The 27,892-nt window shown below is 44.6% G+C and overlaps 1 protein-coding gene across 5 annotated transcripts in view; it reads right to left on the reverse strand.

Annotated features, from left to right (window-relative positions):
* Window positions 1–53: 53 nt before the first annotated feature.
* Window positions 54–27,892, reverse strand: part of ZNF75D (zinc finger protein 75D) — a 60,315-nt gene continuing 32,476 nt past the window's right edge. The window contains exons 6-8 of one of the 5 annotated variants that reach the window (XM_077888698.1): window positions 9,998–10,075; window positions 1,272–1,438; window positions 54–453 (exon numbers count right to left, since the gene is read on the reverse strand). In XM_077888698.1, the coding sequence (XP_077744824.1) occupies window positions 10,053–10,075 (23 nt within the window). In that variant the 3' untranslated portion in view covers window positions 54–453; window positions 1,272–1,438; window positions 9,998–10,052. Of the gene's footprint in view, window positions 462–1,054; window positions 1,439–9,997; window positions 10,076–27,892 lie in introns of those variants that run through there. The other 4 variants (XM_077888699.1, XM_077888700.1, XM_077888701.1 and 1 more) reach the window with 4 other exon arrangements.

The raw sequence follows: 27,892 nt of genomic DNA on the forward strand, positions 1-27,892 counted from the left end.
TTCAGAAAGCCACCAACCTGGGAGAATGGTGGGCATAGGTTTCATAGACCATCTTCCACGTCTGGAGGGGCCTGAGGGTTTTATTTTATTTTTTTAATTTATTTATTCATGATAGTCACACAGAGAGAGACAGAGAGGCAGAGACACAGGCAGAGGGAGAAGCAAGCTCCATGCTGGGAGCCCGACGTGGGATTCAATCCTGGGTCTCCAAGATCGCGCCCCGGGCCAAAGGCAGGCGCCAAACTGCTGCGCCACCCAGGGATCCCGGCCTGAGGGTTTTAAAAGAGAGGGCTCAGGAAAAGGGGGCACAGGAGAAGCAGGTGCCCAGGTGGTTAGCCACATGTTGACATGTCCTTGAACAGACTTGCTGGCATCAGTTGGGGGCAGTTTTCAAAGGCGGTTAGGCCTTATCTTCTGGGAAAGTCCGGAACTCCAGTCCTCAAGGCCAGTATTCTGCAAATCTCAAGGAAAGTAGGTTAGTTCCACTACAGACCAAAGGACCTAGGTCAGCAAGCAAGGAGCACATAAGCTTAAAGCAAGTTTACCCTAAAGACTGGTTGGAGCTGTTAAAGTGTGACGTTCCCATGTTAAAATGCCTTGTGCTCTGATTTTTTTATATGAAATAGAGCCAACAAAGACATAACGCTGTAATTTCTAAATGATACTCTCATGAGCCTCAGAATAAAAAATATGGGTATCCTAAACTTCCCACACTGCTTGAGGCCTGTTCTTAAACTTTCACCAGGGTAGCAGCTAGGTTTTCCAGGGAGACACAGTGGGTGTCTCCTCAAATGCCTAGGGAGAGGAGTCTAGGTTCCGGGGGGGTGGGGGGGGTGGGGTGGGGGGACCAATTCCACATCACTGCCCCCTTGCTTTTGTTTCAGGCTAAAGGTGGAAGAATTGTGACTTGCCCTGTGATCTCACAGCCTCCCAGACTGAGAGCTCCTGCATACAATTCTAGCATTGGTTCCATTGCATTCCATTGAATGGAATTCCCTGTTTGGTTTAACTAACCCAAGAAAGCTGCTTGGGCATAAAAACGTATCAAACCATAGAAGTGAAAATGCAGCTTTTATTTTAACAGCTGAAGCAAGGCAAGAGTTTGTTATTCTAAGCCTTTTTTATGCATTTTCCAAAATTGCTGGCAGGCGTAAGCAGGTAAGTTATGTGGTTTTTTGGCAAAGGCCACCTCCACCCTGGTGTGGCTCGTGTCAGCATCCATAGCCACTTTGACAGATCCAGATCATTTTTGTGGCTCCCTAGTTGCCTACCAAGTAGAAAGCTCAGCACGTTTTTGGAGGACAAAATGGATTTTAAGTATTCATCTGCCTTCCTCTTGATGCTCGGTATGGGTGTGCTGGGACTGACTTCAGAGCATCCTTTCTCCATGACTGGCTGATGCTACAGATGGCTTTGGAAGGAATACAACCAAGGAAGTCTGAAAAAGATGATGAAACCCAGTTGATCCAGTTGGGCCCAGGGCCTCTTCCCCCTGCCACCTCCTCACCACACACATTTTCCAGCATGGTCAGAGAATGTTGCTTTGGGGCACAATCTGTTTGGAAATACCAACCTTGTCATATCTCCCATTCTGTCAGAATCTATTCTGCTCCACTGCCATATTTTCAATTCCTATTTTAATTGCTAAGCTTATAGTGTTGATTTTCATCTCTTTTATGGCAAGCTCACCATCAACAGCTACTCCCACATATGTTCTCCATCATTTAATTGACTAATCAGCTCATTTTATTTCATGGCAAAATAAAACCTAGTACAGTTCATGACTGTGCTTGCACTGAATTCATGGATTTGTTTTGCAAAAAAAAATTATAAGATCACAGTAATTAATGTTCCACTCCAGCAAGAAATGGTATTTTTAAAAAATATTTTGTTTATTTCCTTGAGAGAGTGAGAGAGAGAGAGATAGAGAGCAGGAGGAAGAGCTGAGGGAGAGGGACAAGCAGACACACTGAGCGCAGAGCCCTAAGCTGGGCTCAATCCCATGACCCTGAGATCACAACCCAAGCTGAAACCAAGAGGCAGACTCTCAACCAACCGAACCACCCAGGCATCCCCAAGAAATGGTATTTTTAGCATCAAAACAGTTGACTCATAAAAAAGTTTCGTGCATATTTCCCTCTATTAAAAAAAATGGGGCACCTAGGTGGCTCAGTCAGTTAAGCATCTGTTTTCAGATTAGGTTATGATCTCAGGGTCCTAGTATTGAGCCTCACATCAGACTCCCACTCAGTGGGGAGTCTACTTGTCCCTCTCCCTCTCCCTTTGCCCCTCCTCCTACACATACTCTCTCACAATAAATAAAATCTTAAAATATAAAATTAAATAATAAAATATGAAATTTGAACTCCAATAAAAATATATAATATAAAAAATTAAAATAAGATATGAAATTCACATGTGTTTTGTGGCCAGTGTGAACTGGATATGTTATTTCCATTATTTCATATTTTATTCTTGGAGAAGTATGCAATATCTTTTTTTATGTCTTTAATTCGTATCTAACCTTAGTTTTTGGTAAAACATCTAAGTGAATGACTTGGCTATTCCAGAGACATTGACTTAAGAAGACACAGGCAATTTTTCAAATTTCCTTATGTAAATAAGCTCTATATCTCAATAATATGAAATAAGATTCAGCTATTTAAAAGGGTAAGAGGGAGGCCCCTGGATGGCTCAGTCGCTTGGGCATCTGCCTTCAGCTCAGGTCATGATCCCAGGATCCTGGAATCGAGCCCCACATTGAGCCCCACATTGGGTTCCCACTCAGCAGGGAGTCTGTTTCTCCTTTTGCCCCTCCCCCTTTCTCATTATCTCTCTTTCTCACTCAAATAAATAAATAAAATTTTTAAAGAAGGGTAAAAGGGGTCCTCTATGCACCAACATGGAAATGATCTCCAAGAAGTGGTAACTTAAGAAAGAAACTTGAAAAACAGTATGTATCTTATGCCCTCTGTTTTTTCTTCACAGGGTCATCTATACAGATAAAAGTAAAAACAACGAACAAGATCTGAAAGATTAGGTGGTCTTGAAAAAACATGGAAGACACTAGAGAATCCTTTTCTGGAGAAATTAAAGAACTAAAATATAATCAAGTTGAAACCAAAAGGCTATTAATGAGATGCAATAAAAAGGATCCCTGGTGGCTAAGCAGTTTGGTGCCTGCCTTTGGCCCAGGGCATGATCCTGGAGTCCTGGGATCAAGTCCCACATTGGGCTCCCTGCATGGAGCCTGCTTCTCCCTCTGCCTGTGTCTCTGCCTCTCTCTCTCTCTCTCTCTCTCTGTCTCTGTCTTTCATGAATAAATGAATAAAATCTTTAAAAAAATGGAGACTAACTGCTAGGATAAATGAGGCAGAAGAGAGAATTAGTGATATAGAAGACAAAACAATGGAGTATAAAGAAGCTGAGAAAAAGAGAGATAAAGAACTACTGGCTCGGGATCCCTGGGTGGCGCAGCGGTTTGGCGCCTGCCTTTGGCCCAGGGCACGATCCTGGAGACCCGGGATCGAATCCCACGCCGGGCTCCTGGTGCATGGAGTCTGCTTCTCCCTCTGCCTATGTCTCTGCCTCTCTATCTCTCTCTCTCTGTGTGACTATCATAAATAAATAAACAAAAATAAAGTTTGAAAAAAAAGAACTACTGGCTCACAAGGGGAGAATTTGGGAGATAAGTGATACCATAAAGTAAAAAAATACTAGAATAATTGGGATCCTAAAGAAGAAGAAGGAGGAGGGGCAAAAGGTATATTGGAGCAAATTATAGCAGAAAACTTCCCTAATCCAGGGAAAGAAACAGGCATCCAGGTCCAGGAGGCAGAGAACCTCATTCAAAATCAGTAAAAAGGAGATGCTTGGGTGTCTCAGTGGTTGAGCATCTGCCTGTGGCTCAGCATGTGATCTCAGAGTCCTGGGATTGAGTCCCACATCAGACTCCCTGCATGGAGCCTGCTTCTCCTTCTGCCTGTGTCTCTGCTTCTCTCTCTGTGTATTTCTCATGAATAAATAAAAGAATTTTAAAAAATAAATAAAAATAGGTCAACACCCCGACATATACTAGTGAAACTTGCAAATCTCAGACACAAATAGAAAATCTTGAAAACAGCTTAGACAAGGGATCCATAACCTACAAGGGTAGAAACATTAGACTGGCAGGAGACGTACCCCAGAGACCTGGTGGGCTAGAAAGGACTGGCATGATATATACAGTGTGCTAAGTGAGAAAAATATGCAGTGAAGAGTACTTTATCCAGCTAGGATGTCACTCAAAATAGGAGAGATAAAAAAGCTCCCAGGACAGGAGTGCCTGGATGGCTCAGTCAATTAAGCATCTGCCTTAGGCTCAGGTCTTGATCCCAGAGTTCTGGGATTAAGACCCATGCATCAGGCTCCCTGCTCATTGGGGGAGCCTGCTCATCCCTCCCTGCTCATCCCTCTGCTTCTGCCCTTCCCTCTGCTCTCCCTCCTTCTCTCTCAAATGAATAAATAAAATCTTTTTTAAAAAGCTTCCAGGACAAACAGAAACTAAAAAAATTTGTGATCCCTAAACCAACCCTACATGAAATATTAACTGGGATCCTTTAAATGGAGAGAGAGCCCAAAAGTAACATAGGCCAAGAAGGAAAAGAGACAATATACAGAAACAGTGACTTTATAGGTAATACAGTGGCACTAAATTCATATATTTCAATAGTTACCATGAATGTAAATGGGCAAAATGCCCCAATCAAAAGACACAACATATCAGATTGGATAAAAGAGCAAGACTCATCAATATGCTGTCTGCAAACTCATTTTAGTCCCAAAGATACCTCCAGATTGAAAGTGAGGGGGTGGAGAACCATTTATTGTGCTAATGGACCTCCAAAGAAAATTGGAATAGCAATCCTCATATTAGACATATTAGACAAATTAGATATTTTTTTTAAATCTTTTTTTTAAATTTTTATTTATTTATGATAGTCACACAGAGAGAGAGAGAGAGAGGCAGAGACACAGGCAGAGGGAGAAGCAGGCTTCATGCACCGGGAGCCCGACGTGGGATTCGATCCCGGGTCTCCAGGATCGTGCCCTGGGCCAAAGGCAGGCGCTAAACCACTGCGCCACCCAGGGATCCCAGACAAATTAGATATTAAACCAAAGACTGTAGTACAGGATGAAGAGGGACACTATATCATACTTAAAGGATCTTTCCAACAAGAAGATCTAAGAATTACAAATACTTGTGTTCCTAACTTGGGAGCAGCTGATTATATAAACCAATTAATAACAAAATTAAAGAAACATCAATAATAATACAATAATAGTAGGGGACTTTAACACTCCACTCACTCCAATGGACAGATCAACTAAGCAGAATATCAACAAGGAAACAAGGGCTTTGAATGACACTGGACCAGATGGACTTCACAGACATATTCAGAACATTCCATACTAAAGAAACACAATACACATTCTTCTCAAGTGCTCATGAAAGTTCTCTAGAATAGATCACATAGCGGGTCACAAATCAGGTCTCAACCAGTACCAAAAAATTGGTATCATTCTCTGCATATTTTTGGACCACAAAGCTTTGAAACTGGAACTCAATCACAAAAGGAAATTTGGAAAGAACTCAAATACATGGAGGCTAAAGAGCATCCTCCTAAAGAATTAGTGGGTCAACCAGGAAATTAAAGAAGAATTTTAATAATTCATGGAAACAGGGATCCCTGGGTGGCGCAGTGGTTTGGCGCCTGCCTTTGGCTCAGGGTGCGATCCTGGAGACCCGGGATCGAATCCCACGTCAGGCTCCTGGTGCATGGAGCCTGCTTCTCCCACTGCCTGTGCTCTGCCTCTCTCTCTCTCTCTCTCTCTCTCTCTCTCTCTCACTGTGTGCCTATCATAAACAAATAAAAAATTTTAAAAAATTCATGGAAACAAATGAAAATGAAAACACAACTATTCAAAACCTTTGGGATGCAGCAAAGGCAGTCCTAAGGGGGAAGCCTATAGCATTACAAGGCTTTCTCAAGAAACAAGAAAGGTCTCAGATACACAACCTAACTTTATGCCTAAAGGAGCTGGAAAAGAACAGCAAATAAAGCCTAAACTCAGCAGGAGCAGAGAAATAATGATTGGAGCAGAAATCAATGAAATAGAAACCAAAAGAACAATAGAAAAGATGAATGAAACTAAGCACTGGTTCTTTGAAAGAATTAATAAGATTGATAAACCCCTGACCAGACTTATCAAAAAGAAAAGAGAAAAGTCCCAAATAAAAAAAATCATGAATGAAAGAGGAGAGATCACAACCAACATTGAAGAAATACAATTAAAAGAACATATCATGAGCAACTATATGCCAACAATAGGCAATCTGGAAGAAATGGATGCATTCCTAGAGACATATAAGCTATCAAAACTGAAACAGGAAGAAAGAGAAAACCTGAACAGACCCATAACCAGCAAGGATATTGAAGCAGTTATCAAAAATCTCCCAACAAACAAAAGCCCAGGGCCAGATGGCTTCCCAGAATTCTACCATTTAAAAAAGAATTAATACCTATTCTTCTGAAGCTATTTCAAAAAACAGAAATGGAAGGAAAACTTCCAAACTCTTCCAATGAGGCCAGCATTACCTTGATCATCAAATCAAAGACCCCACCAAAAAGAAGAACTACAGACCAATATCCCTGATGAACATAGATGCAAAAATCTCACCAAAATACTAGCTAATAGGATCCAACAGTACATTAAATGGATTATTCACCTCGACCAGGTGAGATTTATTCCTGGGCTATAAGCGTACTTCAACATCCACAAATCAATGTGATACACTACATTAGTAAAAGAAAGGACAAGAATCATATGATCCTCTCAACAGATGCAGTTGAAACAGATGCAGAAAAATCATTTGACAAAGCATCACATCCTTTCTTGATTGAAACTCTTCATAGTGTAGGGATAGAGGGAACATACATTAGTATCAGAAAAGCCATTTACAAAAAGCCAACAGCGAATATCATTTTCAATGGGGAAAAACTGAGAGCTTCCCCTAAGGTCAGGAACACAGCAGGAATGTCCACTATCACCACTGCTGTTCAACACAGCCCTAGCCTCACCAATCAGACAACAAAAAGAAATAAAAGGCATCTGAATTGGCAAAGAAGTCAAACTCTTTGCAGATGACATGATACTCTATATAGAAAATCCAAAATACTCCACTCCCAAAGTGCTAGAACTCATACAGGAATTCAGCAATGTTGCAGGGTATAAAATCAATGCACAGAAATCAGTTGCATTAACACTAACAATGAGACAAAAGAAAGAGAAATTAAGGAGTCAAACACATTTACAATTGCACCCAAAACCTTAAGATACATAGGAGTAAACCTAACCAAAGAGGCAAAGTTTCTGTCTCAGAAAACTATAGAACACTCATGAAAGGAATTGAGGAAGACACAAAGAAATAGGAAAAAGTTCCATGCTCATGGATTTATAAGAACAAAACTGTTGGGCATCCAGGTGGCTCAGCAGTTTAGTGCTGCCTTCAGCCCACGGCGTGATCCTGGAGACCCAGGATCGAGTCCCACATCAGGCTCGCTGCATGGAGCCTGCTTCTCCCTCTGCCTGTGTCTCTGCCTCTCTCTCTCTCTCTCTCTTTCTCTCTCTGCCTCTCATAAATAAATAAAGTCTTTAAAAAACAAAATTGTTAAAATGTCTATGTTACCTAGAGTGATCTATACATTCAACGCAATTCCCATCAAAATACCATCAATGTATTTGACAGAGTTGGACCAAAAAATCCTAAAATTTGTATGGAACCACCTCACTACAGTCAGAATGGCTAAAATTAACATGTCAGGAAACGACAGATATTGCTGAGGATGCAGAGAAAGGGGAACACTTTTATACTGTTGGTGAGAATGCAAGCTGGTATAGCCACTCTGGAAAACTGTATGGAGGTTCCTCAAAAAGTTGAAAATAGAGCTACCCTACAGCCCAGCAATTGCACTACTGGATATTTTCCCAAAAAATACAAATGTAGTGATCCGAAGGGCACTTGCATCCCAATGTTTATAGCAGCAATGTCCACAATAGCCAAACTATGGAAAGAGCCCAGATGTCCATCAACAGATAAATGGATAAAGAAGTGTGTGTGTGTGTGTGTGTGTGTGTGTGTGTATGTATGAAATATTACTCAGCCTTTAAAAATGAAATCTTGCCATTTGAAACATGGATGGAAGTAGAGAATATTATGCTAACTGAAATAAGTCAATCAGAAAAAGATAATTATCACATGATCTCACTTATATGTGGAATTTATGAAACAAAACAGAGGATCATAGAGAAAGAGAGGAAAAAATAAAAAAGATGAAATCAGAGAGGGAGGCAAACCATAAGAGACTCTTAATCATAGAAAACAAACTGAGGGTCACTAGAGGGGAGGGGGTCGGTGGAGGGGGTAACTGGGTGTTGAACATTAAGGAGGGCATATGATTTGATGAGCATTGGATATTATATAAAACTGATGAATTACTGATCTCTACCTCTGAAACCAATAATAAATGTTAATTAATTGAAATTTAAATATTTTTTTAAAAAAAGAAGATCTGAAAAGTTTACAGCAAACTGCTAATGTTGGTTCTTCTGGTGTAACGAGTGTAAAATGGTGGAGCAGAGTAAATGAGGGCCTTATGAATTGATCTCTATAAATGTAATTCTTGTATTTTCTCCAACAAGAATGCAAAAATATGTGTAAGTGAATTCTGCAAAATACTTTAAGTAAAACAAGATTCCTCAGAAGCATACATTTGAGACAGAGAGAGGTGCCAACACCCAGGCAGGTTGGCCCACATTCATTTGCTCTGCCTGTCTCCTCCAAGGGAAAGGCACTGGAGTTCAGAAGAAAAGTACCAAACCCCAAATCAAAGGAACAGGGAACCAACCTGTAAATGCAGTTCAAGGTAAGAGAGCTTACCTAGCCAGGAAAGATTCTCCACCCTTGTCTGTAGCTTTAAGAAGCTTTACTCAGGAGGGAGAGATGACGTGCTGACACCCACTCTCTGGTCTCCTACACAACAGCTTGTTTAACTTCTCACATCTTTGGTGGGTGCCGCTGTCATGCCCATTTATCCAGGGCAGGGAACTGAGGCCCAGGGATGGTATGTCACTGGCCCAAGGTCACATAAGCTAGCATGTGACACAACTATGATATGAACCCAACTTGTCTGGCTTCAGAGCCCCATCCTTCCACCCCTTCAGGATGCTTCCGCTTGATCCTCGTGAAAGCCAAGGAAACAATTCTCACCCGTTTATCTCTTTTGATCACAGAACACAGTACCTTTGTGGTTTTACATGTTTCTATCTGAGATGGGAAGAGATCTGGATGACTGAGCATTCCCTGACACTCAAGAAAAGGAGTGTGTGACTGGCGCCATCTTCCAGGCATCTGTGCCTCAGTGTCCTCAGTTGTTATGTGAGACTGAGTGGAGCAGCCAATGTGGGGACAAATCACATCTCATAATAGTCTATTTTGTCCCTCAAAAGAGTAGTGCCATAGCAAACAAAACATCTTCCCCATCAGTCCTCCAATATCCTGTGAAAATCCACATCCTACCTCTAGATGGCACCCACGTGGGTCATACTTTAATGTCAATGATACAGCCATCAGGGCGTCCCTGGGTGGCTCAGCACTTTAGCCCCTGCCTTGGGCCCAGGGCATGATCCTTGAGTCCCAGGATCGAGTCCCACATCAGGCTCCCTTCATGGAGCCTGCTTCTCCCTCTACCTGTGTCTCTGCCTCTCTCTCTCTCTCTCTCTCTCTCGTGAATAATAAATAAAATATTTTTCAAAATGATACGGCCATCAGACTACTCAGATGAAATTCCTGCAATTATCCATGCCCTTTATGTGAACTGGTACATAAAGAAAGCAGAACTCTAAGAGTCACAGCCACAACATGATCCAGAGTTTGGGGAAGAGTGGAGAATCCTACCTGGGACTGAGTTCCTTTTCAGCTTTCACTGGGTGATTGGATCTCAAGGTCAGAGTCACTGACCATTGCCCAGTAGACCTGTTGAAATGCAATGAACACTGTTAGGACATTTCGGTGAACCCCACAGAGAAAGTGCTAATGGAGAGATTTCGCATCATTTCACGAAGAGGTCTGGGACAAGACAGTCGATCATGCAAAGAGCAGGTCTGGAGATGGTACTCAAGTATCTGTACCAGCTTCCACCTCTTCCAGTGCCTCTCTCCAACACACCATATTTAGCCCTGACCTAGAAGTCACCCAGGTGGTGGTAACCAGTGCCCATATCTTGCCATTACATGTGGTCACAAAGTCTGAGAACCATTGTGAGTCACCATGACTCCTCTGGGCACTTAACCAATCAGGCTCTGGGACTTAGAAAAAAGAGGAGGACAAAAGGAAAGGAAATTTTTGTTTTCTCCTTTGCTCTTTTTTCCAGACCTATTGTTACTCCTGGAGGAAATGTGGCTACTCAGAATAGCTCCTGTGGTCTAAGTCAAGCACAGCTAGCTAATGTCGCATCTTTATCTGCTGTCACAAAATAAATTGACCTGATGGACCCCAATCCTGCTGGGTCATAGTTGCAAGGATTGATGCTCGGTCACAGAAGTAAAATGCTGCTACATGAAGTGGTTAGGAGCATAAGCTCGGGGGACAGGCAGTTTGATTTCCAATCCAAGTTTGTGTGACCTTGGACAAGTCCTTTAGCTTCTCTGATCCACAGTTTCCCCTTTGAAAGTGTGGATGACAACCAGACCTCCTCCATTAGGGATTTGTGAAGATTAACAAAGTAACATGAAAGCACTCAGAACAGTGTCCAGCATGTAGGGAGTGTTCAGGCTACAGCATTCATCTTGGTCAATTCTTTGATTTTTTAAAAAGATTTATTTATTTACAGAGAGAGAACACATACGTGGGGAGGGGCAGAGGGAGAGGGGGAGAGGGAAGCCTTAGCACACTCCCTGCTGAGTGTGGACCCAGATGCAGCACTCAATCCCAGGACCCTGAGATCATGACCTTAGCCAAAATCAAGAGTCGGACATTCAACCAACAGCCACCCAGATGTCCCAGTCAACTCTGATTTAAGCAGTCTCAGTTGGATGTATATTCAATTTCTGCAAAGTTCACTCCCTAAGGACACTGTCCCATTCCTCTCCATCCAATTACAAAGAAGAGGTCTTGGGGTAAGGCAAAGCTCATGATCCTCACAGTATCAAAAGACACAGGGCTCCTGGGTCTCAAGCTGGTCACTACACCATGGCTAACAGACACATCCTTGGCTACAGTTATTAGAGTTCACTCAAGAGAATATTCTGAAAGTTCTTCCAACATCTGCCATTGAGAACCTTAGCCAGGACAACTCAGCATGCTAGGAAACTACCCTTGAAGCCATGCATGAGCTCAATTCCAGTGATGAGGAGTGGGAATCCTGAGGTCTGTCGGTGACCCAGATGGGTACCAGTATGGCAGGTGAAGCACTAGCCTAAAGCACTGATGCTAGTGATAACTGATGGTGCCCAGGGAGTCATTACCCCGAGTCAGGTACAAGACTACGAGATCCCATAGCTTACATACACACCAAACTTCAGACTTCATCTCCAGTGTTGCTTCATCTCCAGTGGAAGAGAGGTACATGTGAGTCCTCAGGCAATAACATACATTACTATTAATGCAATATGAGGCACTGACATAAAAGTGAGATTTATGTGCAATTGGAATCTGGGTTAATATACTAGCAGCAACATCCTGAAATTTAAAGGGTAATCATATACTGCATATAATTGGTGTGGCATTCATCATTAATTTATAAGAATCCAGACGTGATAAGAATACTCTGCTCCCTTAATTTGGAAATCAGCTTGATGTTAGTTCATACGTTCCCCACTTTACTTTGCATGAGTCAATATCACAGTCACTAACAAAAAGTAAATGTGTGTCCAAATCCCATTGTTGATACTTACAACATCTGTGTTCACTTCTCTAAGCCTTATTTTCTCATCTGTAATGTGTAACCCTAGGCACTCCCACTTCAGAGTTTGTCAAGAAAATATCTGAAATGAAGTGTCTTACTCCATTTTTTAAAAGGCTTTATTTATTCATTCATGAGAAACACAGAAAGAAAGGCAGAGACATAGGCAGAGGGATAGGCAGGCTCCCTGCAGCAAGCCTAATGTGGGACTCAATCCCAGGACCCCAGGTATTGGGGTCACCTGAACTGAAGGCAGAGACTCAAACACTGAGCTACCCAGGTTCCCCTATCTTACTCCATTGTAATGTTTGACTATTGACAGATTTCAATTCCCATTTTGGGAATTCTGCCCTGATCCCAGAAAGCCTCAGTGTGTGTGTGATAAACCCATCAATACACTCTTGGAGCATGCGTGCTATTTCCTGTCTTGACATGCAAACCAAATTTTTCCTAATTTGGAAATTTCAACAGTTAGCATTTAGGGGTCGAATTATGAGATTGGGGTCCTCCTTAAAATGACCCTAAGTCATTGTCTCCTTCTGGATATATCTGTGTTTCCCAGATTGCATTGTGTGTCTCAAGTCCAATATAAGCCTGACAGATGCTAGACCCAGGCAATATCACTTGCCTTGTGCCCATTGGTTTTGTGTCTTAACTGGGCCTTGGCTGCAATTCTATAGAGCACTCAATGGAAAGAATAATGCCCTGCAATACATATACCCATCAGGCAGGGGCTTATATGGATGAAGAGCTGTTATGTGGCATGATGACTTCACATTCTTAAAAATATTTGGCTTGTGAGGACCCTACCAAATGCTTTTGCTGGGCAGCCTGGGTGGCTCAGCAGTTAATTGCCTTCAGCCAAGGGTGTGACCCTGGAGACCCAGGATGGAGTCCCACGTCAGGCTCCCTGCATGGAGCTTGCTTCTCCCTCTGCCTGTGTCTCTGCCTCTGTGTGTGTGTGTGTTTCATGAATAAATAAATAAAATCTTTAAAAATATGCTTTTGCTGCTGCTGCTACCTATGCATCTGCTTAAAGATTTATTTATTTATTTATTTATTTATTTATTTATTTAAGAGAGAGCAAGAGACAGAGAGAAACAGAAAGACAGAGAAAGAGAAAGAGAGGTGGGGGCGGGGCATATGGCAGAGAGTAGAGTCCCCAAGTCACCTGTCCCCACCAACTTACATAGATAACTTTCAAATCATCCTGAAAACATACAATTTGACCTGACATTTAAAGAAAGAACAGCTGGAATGCTACAGAGAGAAGAGTTTCTGCTTCTAACAAATACAGCTCGTTTTTAGCCACTAGGCACTGAGCAAAATGACTAGAAAGAAGAAGTCACCACAAAAGAAAGAATCAAAAACAGTACTCTCTGCCACAGAGCTACAGAATTTGGATTACAATTTGATATCAGAAAACCAATTCAGAATCATAATTATAAACCTACTGGTGGCTCTAGAAAAAAGCATAAAGGATTCAAGAGACTTCATGACTGCAGAATTTAGATCTAATCAGGTGGAAATTAAAAATCAATTAAATGAGATGCAATCAAAACTGGAGGTCCACTACTCTTTTGAGGGACAAAATCGACTATTATGAAATGTGATTTGCCCCCATGATGAGGGTTAATTAAGTTAAAGAAAGAGTGAGTGGTATAGAAGACAAGTTGATGGCAAGGAAGGAAGCTTAGGAAAAAGAGAAAAACAATTAAAAGACCATGAGGAAAGCTTAAGGGAAATAAATGACAGCCTCAGAAGAAAAATTGATGTTTAATTGGGGTTCCAGAGGGCGCCTAGAAGGACAAAGGACCAGAAAGCATATTTGAACAACTCATAGGTGAGAACTTCCCTAATTTAGGGAGAGAAACAGGCATTCAGATCCAGGAGATAGATTCCTCCCCTAAAACCAAAAACAACAACAACAAAAAAAAGTTCAAAACCTCGACATGTAATAGTGAAACTTGCAAACTCCAAACATAAAGAGAAAATCCTTAAGGCAGCAAGAGACAAAAGATCCCTAACTTATATGAAGAGAACTATTAGATTAACAGCAGACCTCTCCACAGAGACCTGAAAGGCCAGAGAGGGCTGGCAGGATATATTCAGGGTCTTAAATGAGAATGACATGCAGCCAAGAATGCTTTATCCAGCAAGGCTCTCATTCAGAATAAAAGGAGAGATAAAGAGCTTCCAAGATAGGCAGAAACTGAAAGAATATGTGACCACCAAACCAGCTCTGCAAGAAATACTAAGGGGGACTCTGTAAAAGAAAGAGGATGCCCAAAGAACTAATCCACAAAAACAGGGACTGAATAGGTATCATGATGACACTAAATTCATATCTTTTAATAGTAACTCTGAACGTGAATGGCTTAATGATCCCATCAAAAGATGCAGGGTTTCAGACTGGATAAAAAAGCAAGACCCATCTATTTGCTGTCTACAAGAGACTCATTTTAGACCTAAGGACACATACAGCATGAAAATGAAAGGTTGGAGAACCATTTATCATTCAAATGGTCCTCAAAAGAAAGCAGGTATAGCAATCCTCATGTCAGATAAACTAAAGTTTATCCCAAAGACTGTAGTAAGAGATGAAGAGGAACACTATATCACACTTAAAGGATCTATCCAACAAGAGGACCTAACAATCATGAATATTTATGCCCCTAATGTGGGAGCTGCCAAGTATATCAATCAACTAATAACCAAAGTAAACACATACTTAGATAATAATACACTTTTACTCGGAGACTTCAATGCGGCGCTTTCTGCAAATGACAGATCTTCTAAGCACAAGATCTCCAAAGAAACAAGAGCTTTAAATGATACACTGGACCAGATGGATTTCACAGATATTTACAGAAATTACATCCAAACGCAACTGAATACACATTCTTCTCAAGTGCACATGGAACTTTCTCCAGAATGGACCACATACTGGGTCACAAATCAGGTCTTAACCAATACCAAAAGATTGGGATTGTCCCCTGCATATTTTCAGACCACAATGCTTTGAAACTTGAACTCAATCACAAGAAGAAATTTGGAAGAAATTCAAGCACGCGGAGGTTAAAGAGCATCTTGCTAAAAGAAAAGGGTCAACCAGGAAATTAGAGAAGAATTTAAAAGATTCATGGAAACTAATGAGAATGAAGATACAACCATTCAAAATCTTTGGGATACAGCAAAAGCAGTCCTGAGAGAGAAATACATCACAATTCAAGCATCCCTCACAAAATTGGAAAAAACTCAAATACACAAGCTAACCTTGCACCGAAAGGAACTGGAGAAAGAACAGCAAATAAAACCTACACCAAGCAGAAGAAGTTAATAGAGATTCGAGCAGAACACAATGAAATAGAGACCAGAAGAACTGTAGAACCGATCAACAAAACCAGGAGTTGGTTCCTTGAAAGAATTAATAAGATAGATAAGCCATTAGCCAGCCTTATTAAAAACCAAAGAGAAAAGACTCTAATTAATAAAACCACAAATGAAGAAGGAGAGACACAACCAATACCCAGGAAACACCACTGATTTTTGAAACATATTATGAGCAGCTATATGCCAATAAATTAGGCAATCTAGAAGAAATGGACGCATTTCTGGAAAACCACAAACCAGCAAAACTGGAAGAGGAAGAAATAGAAAACCTGAACAATAACCAGGGAGGAAATTGAAGCAGTCATCAAAAACCTCCCAAGACACAAAGGTCTAGGGCCAGATGGTTTCCCTGGGGAATTCTATCAAACTTTTAAAGAAGAAACCATAGCTATTCTACTAAAGTTGTTCCAAAAGATAGAAAGGGATGGAATACTTCCAAACTCATTCTATGAGGCCACCATCACCTTAATTCCAAAAGCAGACAAAGGCCCCACCAAAAAGGAGAATTATAGACCAATATCCCTGATGAACACAGATGCAAAAATTCTCAACAAGATACTAGCCAAGAGGATCCAACAATACATTAAGAAGATTACTCACCATGACCAAGTGGAATTTATCCCCAGGATGCAAGGCTGGTTCAACACTCGTAAAGCAATTAACGTGATAGATCATATCAACAAGAGAAAACACAAGAACCATATGATCCTCTCAATAGATGCAGAGAATGCATTTGACAAAAGACAGCATCCATTCATGATCAAAACTCTTAAGAGTATAGGAATAGAGGGAATATTCCTCAGCATCTTAAAAGCCATCTACGAAAAGCCCACAGCAAATAACATTCTCAATGGGGAAACACTGAGAGCCTTTCCCCTAAGATCAGGAACACGACAGGGATGTCCCCTCTCACCACTGCTATTCAACATAGTACTAGAAGTCCTAGCCTCAGCAATCAGGCAACAAAAAGAAATAAAAGGCAATCAAATTGGCAAAGAAGAAGTCAAACTCTCCCTCTTTGCAGGTGACATGATACTGTACGTAGAAAACCCAAAAGACTCCATCCCGAGATTGCTAGAACTCATACAGCAATTCGGCAGTATGGCAGGATACAAAATCAATGCCCAGAAATCAGTGGCATTTCTATACACTAACTATAAGACTGAGGAAAGAGAAATTAAGGAGTCAATCCCATTTACAATTGCACCCCAAAGCGTATGATACCTAGGAATAAACCTAACCAAATAGGTAAAGGATCTATACCCTCAAAACGACAGAACACTTCTGTAAGACATTGAGGAAGACACAAAGAGATGGAAAAATATTCCATGCTCATGGATTGGAAGAATTAATATTGTGAAAATGTCAATGCTACCAAGGGCAACATACACATTTCATGGAATCCCTATCAAAATACCATGGACTTTCTTCAGAGAGTTGCAACAAATCATCTTAAGATTTGTGTGGAATCAGAGAAGACCCCGAATTCTTCCCCGAAGGGGAAGATTGAAAAAGGAAACCGGAGCCAGGGGCATCACAATGCCGAATTTCAGGTTGTACTACAAAGCTGTGATCATCAAGACAGTGTGGTACTGGCACAAAAACAGACACCTAGGTCAATGGAACAGAATAGAGAATCCAGAAATGGGCCCTCAACTCTACGGTCAACTAATATTCGACAGAGCAGGAAAGACTATCCACTGGTAAAAGGACAGTCTCTTCAATAATTGGTGCTGGGAAAATCAGACAGCCACGTGTAGAAGAATGAAACTAGACCATTCTCTTACACCATACCCAAAGATAAACTCAAAGTGGATGAAAGATCTAAATGTGAGACAAGAATCCATCAAACTCCTAGAGGAGAACACAGGCAACACCCTTTTTGAACTTGGCCACAGCAACTTCTTACAAGATACATCTATGAAGGCAAGGGAAACAAAAGCAAAAATGAATTATTGGGACTTAATCAAGATAAAAGCTTCTGCACAGCAAAAGAAACAGTCAACAAAACTAAAAGACAACCTACAGAATGGGAGAAGATATTTGCAAATGACATATCAGATAAAGGGCTAGTTTCCAAGATCTATAAAGAACTTATTAAACTCAACAGCAAAGAAACAAACAATCCAATCATGAAATGGGCAAAAGACATTAACAGAAAATTCACAGAGGAAGATATAGACATGGCCAACAAGCACATGAGAAAATGCTCCGCATCACTGGCCATCAGGGAAATACAAATCAAAACCACAATGAGATACCACCTCACACCAGTGAGAATGGGGAAAATTAACAAGACAGGAAACAACAAATGTTGGAGAGGATGTGGAGAAAGGGGAACCCTCTGGCACTGTTGGTGGGAATGTGAACTGGTGCAGCCACTCTGGAAAACTATGTGGAGGTTTCTCAAAAAGTTAAAAATGGAACTTCCCTATGACCCAGCAATTGCACTCCTGGGAATTTACCCCAAAGATACCGATGCAGTGAAACGACAGGACACCTGGACCCCGATGTTTATAGCAGCAATGTCCACAATAGTCAAACTGTGGAAGGAATGTCAATGTCCATCAAAAGATGAATGGATAAAGAAGATGTGATCTATATATACAATGGAATATTTTCAGGCATTAGAAATGACAAATACCCACCATTTGCTTCAACGTGGATGGAACTAGAGGGTATTATGCTGAGTGAAGTAAGTCAATTGGAGAAGGACAAACATTATATGGTCCCATTCATTTGGGGAATATAAAAAATAGTGAAAGGGAATAAAGGGGAAAGGAGAGAAAATGAGTGGGAACTATTCAGTGAGGGTGACATAACATGAGAGACCCCTAACTCTGGGAAACGAACAAGGGGTGGTGGAAAGGAAGGTGGGCGGGGGGGGGGTTGGAGTGACTGGGTGATGGGCACTGATGGGGGGGCACTTGACAGGATGAGCACTGGGTGTTATGCTGTATGTTGGCAAATTGTACTTCAAGAAAGAAATAAATACAGGGATCCCTGGGTGGCTCAGCAGTTTGGCGACTGCCTTTCACCCAGGGAATGTTCTTGGAGTCCCGGGATGGAGTCCCACGTTGGGCTTCCTGCACGACGCCTGCTTCTCTCTCTTCCTGTGTTTCTGCCTCTCTCTCTGTGTGTGTGTGTGTACACACTCTCATGAATAAATAAATAAATCTTTTATCTATTTATTTATTCATGAGAGACAGAGAGAAAGAGAGAGAGAGAGAGAGAGGCAGAGACGCAGGCAGAGGTAGAAGCAGGCTCCATACAGGGAGCCTGATGCGGGACTTGATCCGCGTCTCCAGGATCACGCCCTGGGCTGAAGGCGGCGCTAAACCACTGAGCCTCGCGGGCTGCCCAATAAATCTTAAAAAAAAAGAAATATATACAGAAGAAAGGAAAAAAATCACAGGACCCCCAGATCATGATGTGAGCCGAAGGCAGATGCTTAACCAACTGAGTCATCCAGTTCCCTAAAACTATTCTTTTTTAAAGGATTTTATTTCTTTTTTTAAAAAAATATTTATTATTTATTTATTCATATATATATATATATATATATATATATATATAGAGAGAGAGAGAGAGAGAGAGAGAGAGAGACAGGAGGAGGGAGAAGCAGGCTCCATGCCGGGAGCCTGACACGGGACTCGATCCCAGGACTCCAGGATTGCGCCCTTGCCCAAAGGCAGGCCTCAAACCGCTGAGCCACCCAGGGATCCCCCAGGATTTTATTTCTTGAGAGAGAGAGAGCATGAGTTGGAGGAGGGGCAGATGGAGATATAGCAGCAGGCTCCGCACTGTGTAGGGTACCCAATGTGTGGCTTGATCCAGGCCCCAGTATCATGACCCGAGCCGAAGGCAGATGGTCAACCAACTGAGCCATCCAGGTACCTTACAAAAACTATTCTGGAAACAGATACTGGATCGTTTAGACAAGCATTTCTGTAAACTTACAATGACATTACTTTAGATGACATATATCATTAGGCATGTTTTACATCATGATTTAATGGATGTGGGAAAATTCTAATCCTTACCCTTCTTTTCAGCCCTTAGTTAGTACATATCTTTCTTGGAGAAATCAGGGAGTATTGGTCAATGTACCTTCTGCGAAGTATGATCTTTCCTCTGTCAAAATAACTTATGCCTTTGGAGTAGTTTCAACAAGAACATTATACTTTTCACTAGTGACATAAACAGTACCTCTGAGCTATAGAGAACAGTTGGGAATGAAGTGTTTTCATGAACATAATTTATGTTTAACAGGGGCAGTGCTCTCACAAAGTGCAACCTTCCCACCCCAGCAGACAGAACTCTCCACTCCCAGGTGAGGGTAACAGTCGTGCTAACTCATCTTAGTCTCTCTCTGCCTGTGTCTCTGCCTCTCATGTATGTGTGATTAACTTTAGCCCTTTACCAACCACAAGAGTTCACATTATGTCCAGAGCACCAGTCATGGTGTCAGTGCATTTAGAAAGATGTTCACAGAGCACCTGGGTGGCTCAATTGTTTAAGCATCCAACTCTTGGTTTCAGCTCAGGTCATGATCTCAAGGTTATGGGAGTGAGCCCGGTGTTGGCTCTGTGCTCAGTGTGGAATCTGCTTCAGATCCTTTCTCCCTCCCACTCTGCCCCTCCTCACTTGTGTTCTCTCTCTCTCTTAAATGAATAAATAAAATCTTTTAAAAAAGAGATGCTCATTCCGAGCTAAAGTCCGAGTACCAGAAGTGACAGTTACACAGAGTGGAGAATATAAGCCAGCTTTGTGAAGGATCTAAAAAGCAAAGCGGATCCCCTTTCTCTCCTCTTCCTCCATGAGAGGGGGAGCCTTTGGCAAGCCTGCCCAGAGAAGGTGTTAAGGTGGCTGGTGGAATTCAAGGCCCACAGGAGGCGGGAACTACAGCATCCCACAAAGGCTACCCATCAGCATCAAAGGATCCACAGCATGACAGTGGGAAGCAGCCAAGAAACCTAGGATGCAGCGAAAGAGCTCCCCATGTGCGAAGCGAGTGGCAAACATGGACGACAGGTAGACACAGATGGGATCCTGGGATGACCTTTGTGCTCTGGATGAAAACTGCACGAAGCCTGTCATCTCATGCTTTGCAACAGAAGATAGGAATAAGATCCTCTAAACTTGAGGTTATCTAGTAAAAGGGGGCACAGAACTTTGGAGGAATGGCAGAAGAAATGGCATTTCCCATTTCCAACAAAACAAACCAAAGAACTACACACTGAACATGACAAAGAAGGGCTGTTGGTGCTGAGAAAGCCCAGGTACCAGGGATATGTACCATTCAAGCCGCATGCGAGCAGCCTCAGCAGAGGAATGAACTGAGTGCAATTAGGAATACAAATAATAATGGATGAAACCAGTCATGACGAGATACCTCAAAGTCCCTGTATTGACACGACAATCACAGTGATGATGAGGAGGACAGTAGAGTCACCACTGTAGACACAGATTAGGTTCCAGGTACGTTACTGAAATGTCATTGTTTAAGAATTATCTTGGGCAGCAGTGCAGCATGGGCCATACCTTGCAACCCATGCTCAAGAGGACCATTTTACTTCCTTTCCTTCAGTGCAGTGAACCCTAAGTGAGCGGAGAGGGATCTGTACATCAGCACATCTGCTACTCATTCCCAGCACATCAGTTCAGAAACTCCACCACAGAACACTGGAGCCCCAGAAAATTGGGGTTCCATGTTGTGGGTTTTCATGTAACTTATTAAAAGCTTGTTTCTAACACAGCCCAGACAGATCCTTCCTGGTCCCTGGTCCTAGTGCCATGACATCATCCATCCTGGGAGACCAGAGCCATGCTCCCGGCAGTCTCAAAATCATGTTCCCCACATCAACCCAGTGGGAGAATCCACAGTCTCTGCATCTGTCCAGCCTAACAGTGGGCTTCCCTGTGTGACCACAGGTGTGCTGCCACTTTAGCATGATGACATTCATGGGGACCCAGAGCCGACACTGGCCCCAATTGCCCCTTTTCTCTCCTGTGACTCCATGGCTCAGGAAGCCAAGTGAGAATTAACAGAAGGCAAGTTCCATCAGGGCAGGAATTTTGTCCTCTTGTTTCAAGACTATGAATCAATTGACTACAACAGTGCCTGGCACATGAAAGGGAATCAGGAAGAATTGTGGAATGAACCAATGAGTGATATAGCCTATGCTCTACAGAGTATTCACTCTTTCTACATGCCCACAAAGAGAAACACTAACCACTGGATGGCCCTGTAATGCAAACTCACTAGCACACCTTATCAACTGACATGTGATCACGGCACCAAGAAGGCCGGGCCCAGCTGGGAGGACAACACTGACTACAGAGGAGACCCTTTCAAAATTGGCCCCAGAACCCCTCTGCACTCATCTTGTGGAAGGAGCTGCCCCAGAGGCTGAAGCAGGAGCACACACGGCAGGGAATGGCTGCTGGGCCTCCAGATCCGGGTGACACTAGCCAGGTGCCCACTTTCCCCTGGTTGTGTCTCCCTGACTGGTCTGTAAAGTGGACATGACAATACTTTCCCCTCCCTGTGGGATCTTCTGATGACCACATGGCAGGAAGGCCCTTCGGTCCTGAGCCCAGGGCGTGGCCATGAGATGAATGCTTCAGAGCAGGACCGCTGTCCACCCCAGAACATCCTCTCAGTTTTCATGGGGGCCCACCAACACTGTGATGCCTGACCCAGGCCCCCTCAGACCCCCTCTCAGTGCCAGACTCTGGACCAGGGTGTCAGGATACAAAGGTGAGCAAGTTAACTGTGGCCTTCGTCCTACTACCAGCTACAGCCACAGGACTTGTCCACTTGGCTTCAAATACATGCATGTGTGGGAAATGAGATCAGATGCACCTTCAGATCAGGGAGATTCAGCATACAGGAACTCAGGAAGGAATGCAACAGAGCTTTTGGGGACATGCAGGGGAGGGAAAGCCCTCCCCCCCCCCAGATTCCTCTGTCAGCATCTATTCTTGTCTTGGGTATTCTTGTCTTGGGTACACAGATGGAGGTAAATCTTTAAAATTATCAATATATTTGGGATGTCTGGGTGGCTCAGTCAGTAGAGCATCTGACTTCGATTATGCTCAGTTTGTGATATCAGGGTCGTGATATTGAGCCCCGCATAGGACTCTGCACTCGGCTCTGAGTTGGCTTGAGATTCTTTCTCTCCCTCTGCCCTTACCCCGCTCATGCTCTATCACCCTAAAATTAAAAAAAAAATAAAATATTTTTAAAAATTTTATGTTTGTAACACTTTTTATTCAAGAACCTTAGCACCTTAACCATGTGGACCTGGCCTGCACTAGAAATCTGAGAAGCCTTGTCAGACAATCACAACTGGAACAGACTACATGGGGGAGAGGAATCCACCACCTCATCCCAGCTGGTACCACCAGAAACGTGGGGTCTCAGTAAACTCAGCATTGTCGCTAAACGTAAAAGATCTTGTCAAGACCTTATCCTGCTGCTCATATAAGCACAAAACATTTTTTTTGCATATTGTGGCATGACTTGAATCTTCTAGGAAAGCCCTACTTTGGAAACCAAACAACCACGCTATCACTTATTGTTTAGATTTGCTAACATGGGATGCTCCTTCCGAAAATTATACCATCAGCAGTGTTGGTGACTGTTGCCTTCATATTGAGACTGTACATAGAGGGGATGGGGGCACATGACAACCTCATGAGGTTTTCCGGTGCAGTCAAGCCCCAGCATGTGTGTTCATATGCTTATTCGATTATGACAAACTATGTTCGCTTTCCTTTATATCCTTTCTGGGCTCCACTTGACTCATGTTGGCAACATGTTCCTATAAGTAGCCAGATAAGAAACATTTTAGGCTTCGTGGTCATATCAGCCTGTCCCCTACTATCCTCCTAATTTGTTCTATAAAGCAACCCTAAAAAAAATAATAAAATAAAGCAACCCTTTGGTCACATGGCTGTTGCAGTCAGTTAAGCATCTGACTCTTGGTTTTGGTTCAGGTTCTGATCTCAGGGTGGTGAGTTGGAGTCCCCCATCAGGCTCTACGCTCAGCCAGGAGTCTGCCTGAGATATCCTCTCCCTCAGCTCCTCCCCGTAGTGCTCATTCTCTCTCCCAAATAAATAAATAAACCTTAAAAATTAAAAAGCAACCCTTTAACAGGTTAAAACTGCCGCAGCTCCCGGGTATACAAACACAGGCTGTGGCCAGATCTGGCCGGCACAGCCTACCACACAATATTGATGTTACTGGAGGATGAATGTGGGTATGTCCCCAACCTATGAATTTCATTTCCGTGTATCTAAGGGGACACTACAGAGTCTTTGTTGTAGGAAGGGACTGGGTCTGATACCCAGAGAAGTGAGCCATACACTGATCCAGAGATAGAAAGGACCTCCCCGGGATCCTGGGGTCCAAGAGGACATGGAGACAAACATCTGACCCAGAGCCGGCTGCCTCTACTCCTTAGCGGGGTCTCGTCACCAAGACACCAAAGGCAATGCCCACCCGCTGCTCCGCTAGCTCAGCTTCTGTGCAGAAGTCGTCTCTCACTGCTACAACTCTTCCTGTGTTCTGCAGCCCCAGTGGCATCTCCCGGGTCCCTGTCTCCATGGGCAGGATGGTTACGAACTGCAACAACACTAGCAGCTCCAGGAGCTGGTCCTTGGCGTGCATGCTGGGCCTCACCATTGGCAGCAAAGCTCCCAGAGTCCTTTGAAAGCCTGGGGGGAGGGGCGGCTGGGGCACTACACTGCCTGAAGCGCTGGCAGAAGGCTTCACAGGGGGCATCATAGTACTGAAACACAAAGCCCATTTTCAGGGAGGCCTGGATCGCACAACCCAGGGCCATGGCCACCCCCCTTCTGGTGAGGTACAGTGGCTCTGGGGCCTCCAGTCTCAATTCTGATCTGTTTCTTTTTGTAGGCATGGGGTGGAGGCACCCACAGCTGAGGAGAGGCCAAAATCAGAAAGGAACACCAGTGGTTACCAGAGACCATCCTCACCTTCCCTACCTTGCTGACTTTCCACTACATCCCTGGTGCAGCAGCCCCTGGCCTTTCTATGGTTTTAAGAAGCTGATGGCAAGGCCATGGACTGGACTCACTTCTTAGAAAAATACACATACAAGTCCCATTCTGCATCTAAGTTCCAAAAGATACGTAAAATGTCCCAGCCCATCCACAGACCCTCGAGAACTGTGCTGTCGTCCTATGGGGAGCCACTAGAGACACACAGACATTTAAGTCCCGAGTGATGAAAATACCAATTCTGGTGCTAGCTACATTTCCAGTGCTCCCTGGCCATCAGTGTAAAACGTTCTTTCCACCAGCTGGGCTCTTGAATTTCAGCATGCTAAGGATACTTGCCTTAAGGAGAACCCACCACACAAGTACCAGTGTGAGACCCCACTGCCAGCCTACTGTGGGCTGTCTTCTGTTTCCATAGATATATATGGGCCACAGAAGAAGTGGGGGGCAGCACTCACACCTCTGCTGAGCAACCCTGAAGGTCCAGGTGGCTCTGAGTGACCCTTGGTCACCTTCAGCCATGGGCATCTTAGCTGCAGCCATGCCTCCAAAGGCTGCAAATCCATGAGCCTTCATTCCTCTCCACTCAAGGCATGTGTACTTCAGCCAGCATCAGCGTGACCGGCCTCCTGCTAGGGCATGCGAGGCTTCCTCGGAAGAAAAATACACCGCTACAGGGCGGGCCACCGGCCACCTGGGCTGCGTGAAGAACAAAGGACACCAATCACATTCCTCCTGCTGTGTCCAGGTGCTGTTCTAAGCCTCCTGCATAGGTCAGGTCCCCTGGCCTTCACCCAAAGCTAGGAGATGGGAGCTAGTATCATACCCTGGGTACAGAGGAGGGGACTGAGTTTTGTGGCTCAGGAGCACTGAATAACTTGTCCCAGGTCACACAGAATATGCCAGAGGGTTATGGTGATGGGGCTAGAGTGGATAGCCCTTTCAATGCTCATGTGTACCAACATCCAAAGGTTCTTAGTGCAACATCTATGGCGACGCTGGTGGACACAGAGGTGGTCATGTGCATGTCTACACAGGGGTCAAGACCTGTATCCCAGCCCCCCATCCTCCACATGGTCTCCCTCTCTTTGCTCACACCCCTGAGGTACCCGGCCTCTTCCATGGATGGGGTGAAGCAGAAAACGACTCATGGCTCTTCCTGGCCAATCATGGAAAATGACACTGTTCCCATCCCATCCCTGGGCAAGTTTCTTTTTACAAAGAATGATTTCTGTCCTTGAGGGAGGGCGGGGTGGCAGAGGGAGAGGGAGGGAGAGACTGTCAAGCGCACTTCCGGCTGAGTGGGAGCCTGACCTCAGGACCCTGAGTTGAGGACCTGAGCTGACCCCAAGAATCCCAAGCTCAACCAACTGGCCACCCAGGCACCCCGCCCCCATGTGCCACGCCCCCGTCCCCGGGAATGTTTCTGAAAGGACAGCCAGTCTCTCTCCTTGTACCATTCATCAGCTCCCTCAATTTTCCTGCTGCGATCGAAAGTTCATGGAAGCCAAGGGCAGCTGCCTACCCTGGCCTAGAGGAAGAGCTCCTGCAGGGTGATTGCTCCTCGTGCTTGCAAAGCATCCAGGAAGTGGCCGCCTTGGGCTGTGGACCCTCCCTAACTGCTGGGCCTCAGAGCTGTCAGCCCTCCCCACACGGGTCCCAACCCTCTAGCACGTTCACCAGGGCCCTGATAGTACAGCTGTCCCTCCATCTGCTCTCCCACAGGGCAACCTCACTGCACTCCGCAGTTTCTCCCCAAAGCCGCCTGAGAGAGCCTGCACTTGCTAAGCCCTAGGATAACAAGGCTCTGTACAAAGCCGGCACTCGGGGAAAGGCAGAATGGCGAAGGGGATGCGTCTAAAAGCCAGTGACAAGTCGGCTGCCTGGGGCGGGGCGAGGGTGCTGGCGAGAGTGCAGGAGCGGGCGCGGGAGTGGCCCCAGCAGCATGTCCCAGTGCCCCAACGAAGGGCACTACTCGCCCCAGACAACCTCGGAAAGGCCTGGCCAGGTCACGGGGAGCAGCGTCAGGGAGTCCGGCGGGACAGAGGCAGGCCGCGTGTCCTCTTTCCACGCGCCTGCCTCCCCTCCTTCATCCCCGTGCCCTCTTTCTGTCCACAGGCCGCTGGCGGTGACCTTTTGAAATAGCCTAGCAGGACTGGAGCTCGGCCGCTCGCGTCCCTGCCCTCTGGTGGCTCAGGTAGGTACTGCGTCGGGGCGAACAACTTTCCCTGGTGCCCCAGAGGCCTGCCTGGGGCATGCCGCCAGTCACTTTTCCCTGAGCTCCTTGGAAGGACAAAGGCACCTAATGGGTCGCTGCAACTCGCGTTAAAGCCCAGGCCAGGACTGGAGGTGACCAGGTCCCGTGGCTTTGGGGGATAAAAGGGGCCCAGATCCCTAGGCTAGCATCTCTAGTACACAGAGGGCCCACCATGAGCCACCCTTTTCCTTTCCGCACCTGGTGACACACAAGGACCTGCATTTCATTCCTTTCCTTTGTCTGGTGAGGCACAGGGACCTTCTTTGCACTGCCCCTTGCATTCCTGCTCCCAGGGACACGGGAGGGACCCGCCTCTGGTTCCTTTCCCAGGCCTGGGGATGCACAGTGGCCCTGTGCTGTCTCTTCTACCTGTGTCCTCCCTGGGCAGTTGCTGTGTGATCTGAGCCACCCAAGGGAACCCTGCCACTCCCATCAGGGAGTCCATGCCTCTGGCTCCAGGACTTAGGGCCTCCAGGTTCTCTGGCACTGGGTACAGTGCTGCAGGGGGCCAGGGGGTAGTAGCCAGGCGGCCTCCTGATGGAAGCCACTAAGGCAGGGTGGGAGAGTCCTCCTCGTGGCACCAGGGCGGGACCAGCGGGGTTCTCCCCCATGTGCCAGCTCATATGATGGCCTGGAAGCAGAGAGGCACAGGCCAGGATGGAGGCCCCACTGTCTCCTTAACTGGGGCCCAGCACTCTCTACCTTCCCCTGTGCTGACAGGAGGGGAGGGGGAAGTTCTTGCAAGAACTTTTTAAACTTTGGACTTCTTAAATTTAGATTTCTTCACCACACCCAGACACCCTCAGTTATTGGCTCTAGCTTGGGCTCCAATAAGGGCATTTTATTTTTATTTTTAAAGACTTTATTTATTTATTCATGAAAGACAGAGAGAGAGAGAGAGGCAGAGACAGGGGCACCTGTGGATTGAGGTCTGCCTTTGTCTCAGGTCTTGATCCCAGGGTCCTGGGATATAGTTCTGCATCAGGCTCCATGCAGGGAGACTGCCTCTCCCTCTGCCTGTGTCTCTGGGGCAAGCGTGCGTACCCCTGGAAAAGAACTGTTTTGACTGTCTTCAGCAGGGGAAACAACAGAAAACTTGTTTCAGCTTCTGCCTTTCCTCCCTCCTCCGCCTCCTGAGGATGACCTACCCTGTCTTCCACCCCTAGCTCTGGATGTGCATTTCTGGTCATTCAATTTACTTTTGGCCAT

This window comes from Canis aureus, chromosome X (assembly GCF_053574225.1).
Source record: "Canis aureus isolate CA01 chromosome X, VMU_Caureus_v.1.0, whole genome shotgun sequence".
NCBI classification, from domain to species: domain Eukaryota; kingdom Metazoa; phylum Chordata; class Mammalia; order Carnivora; family Canidae; genus Canis; species Canis aureus.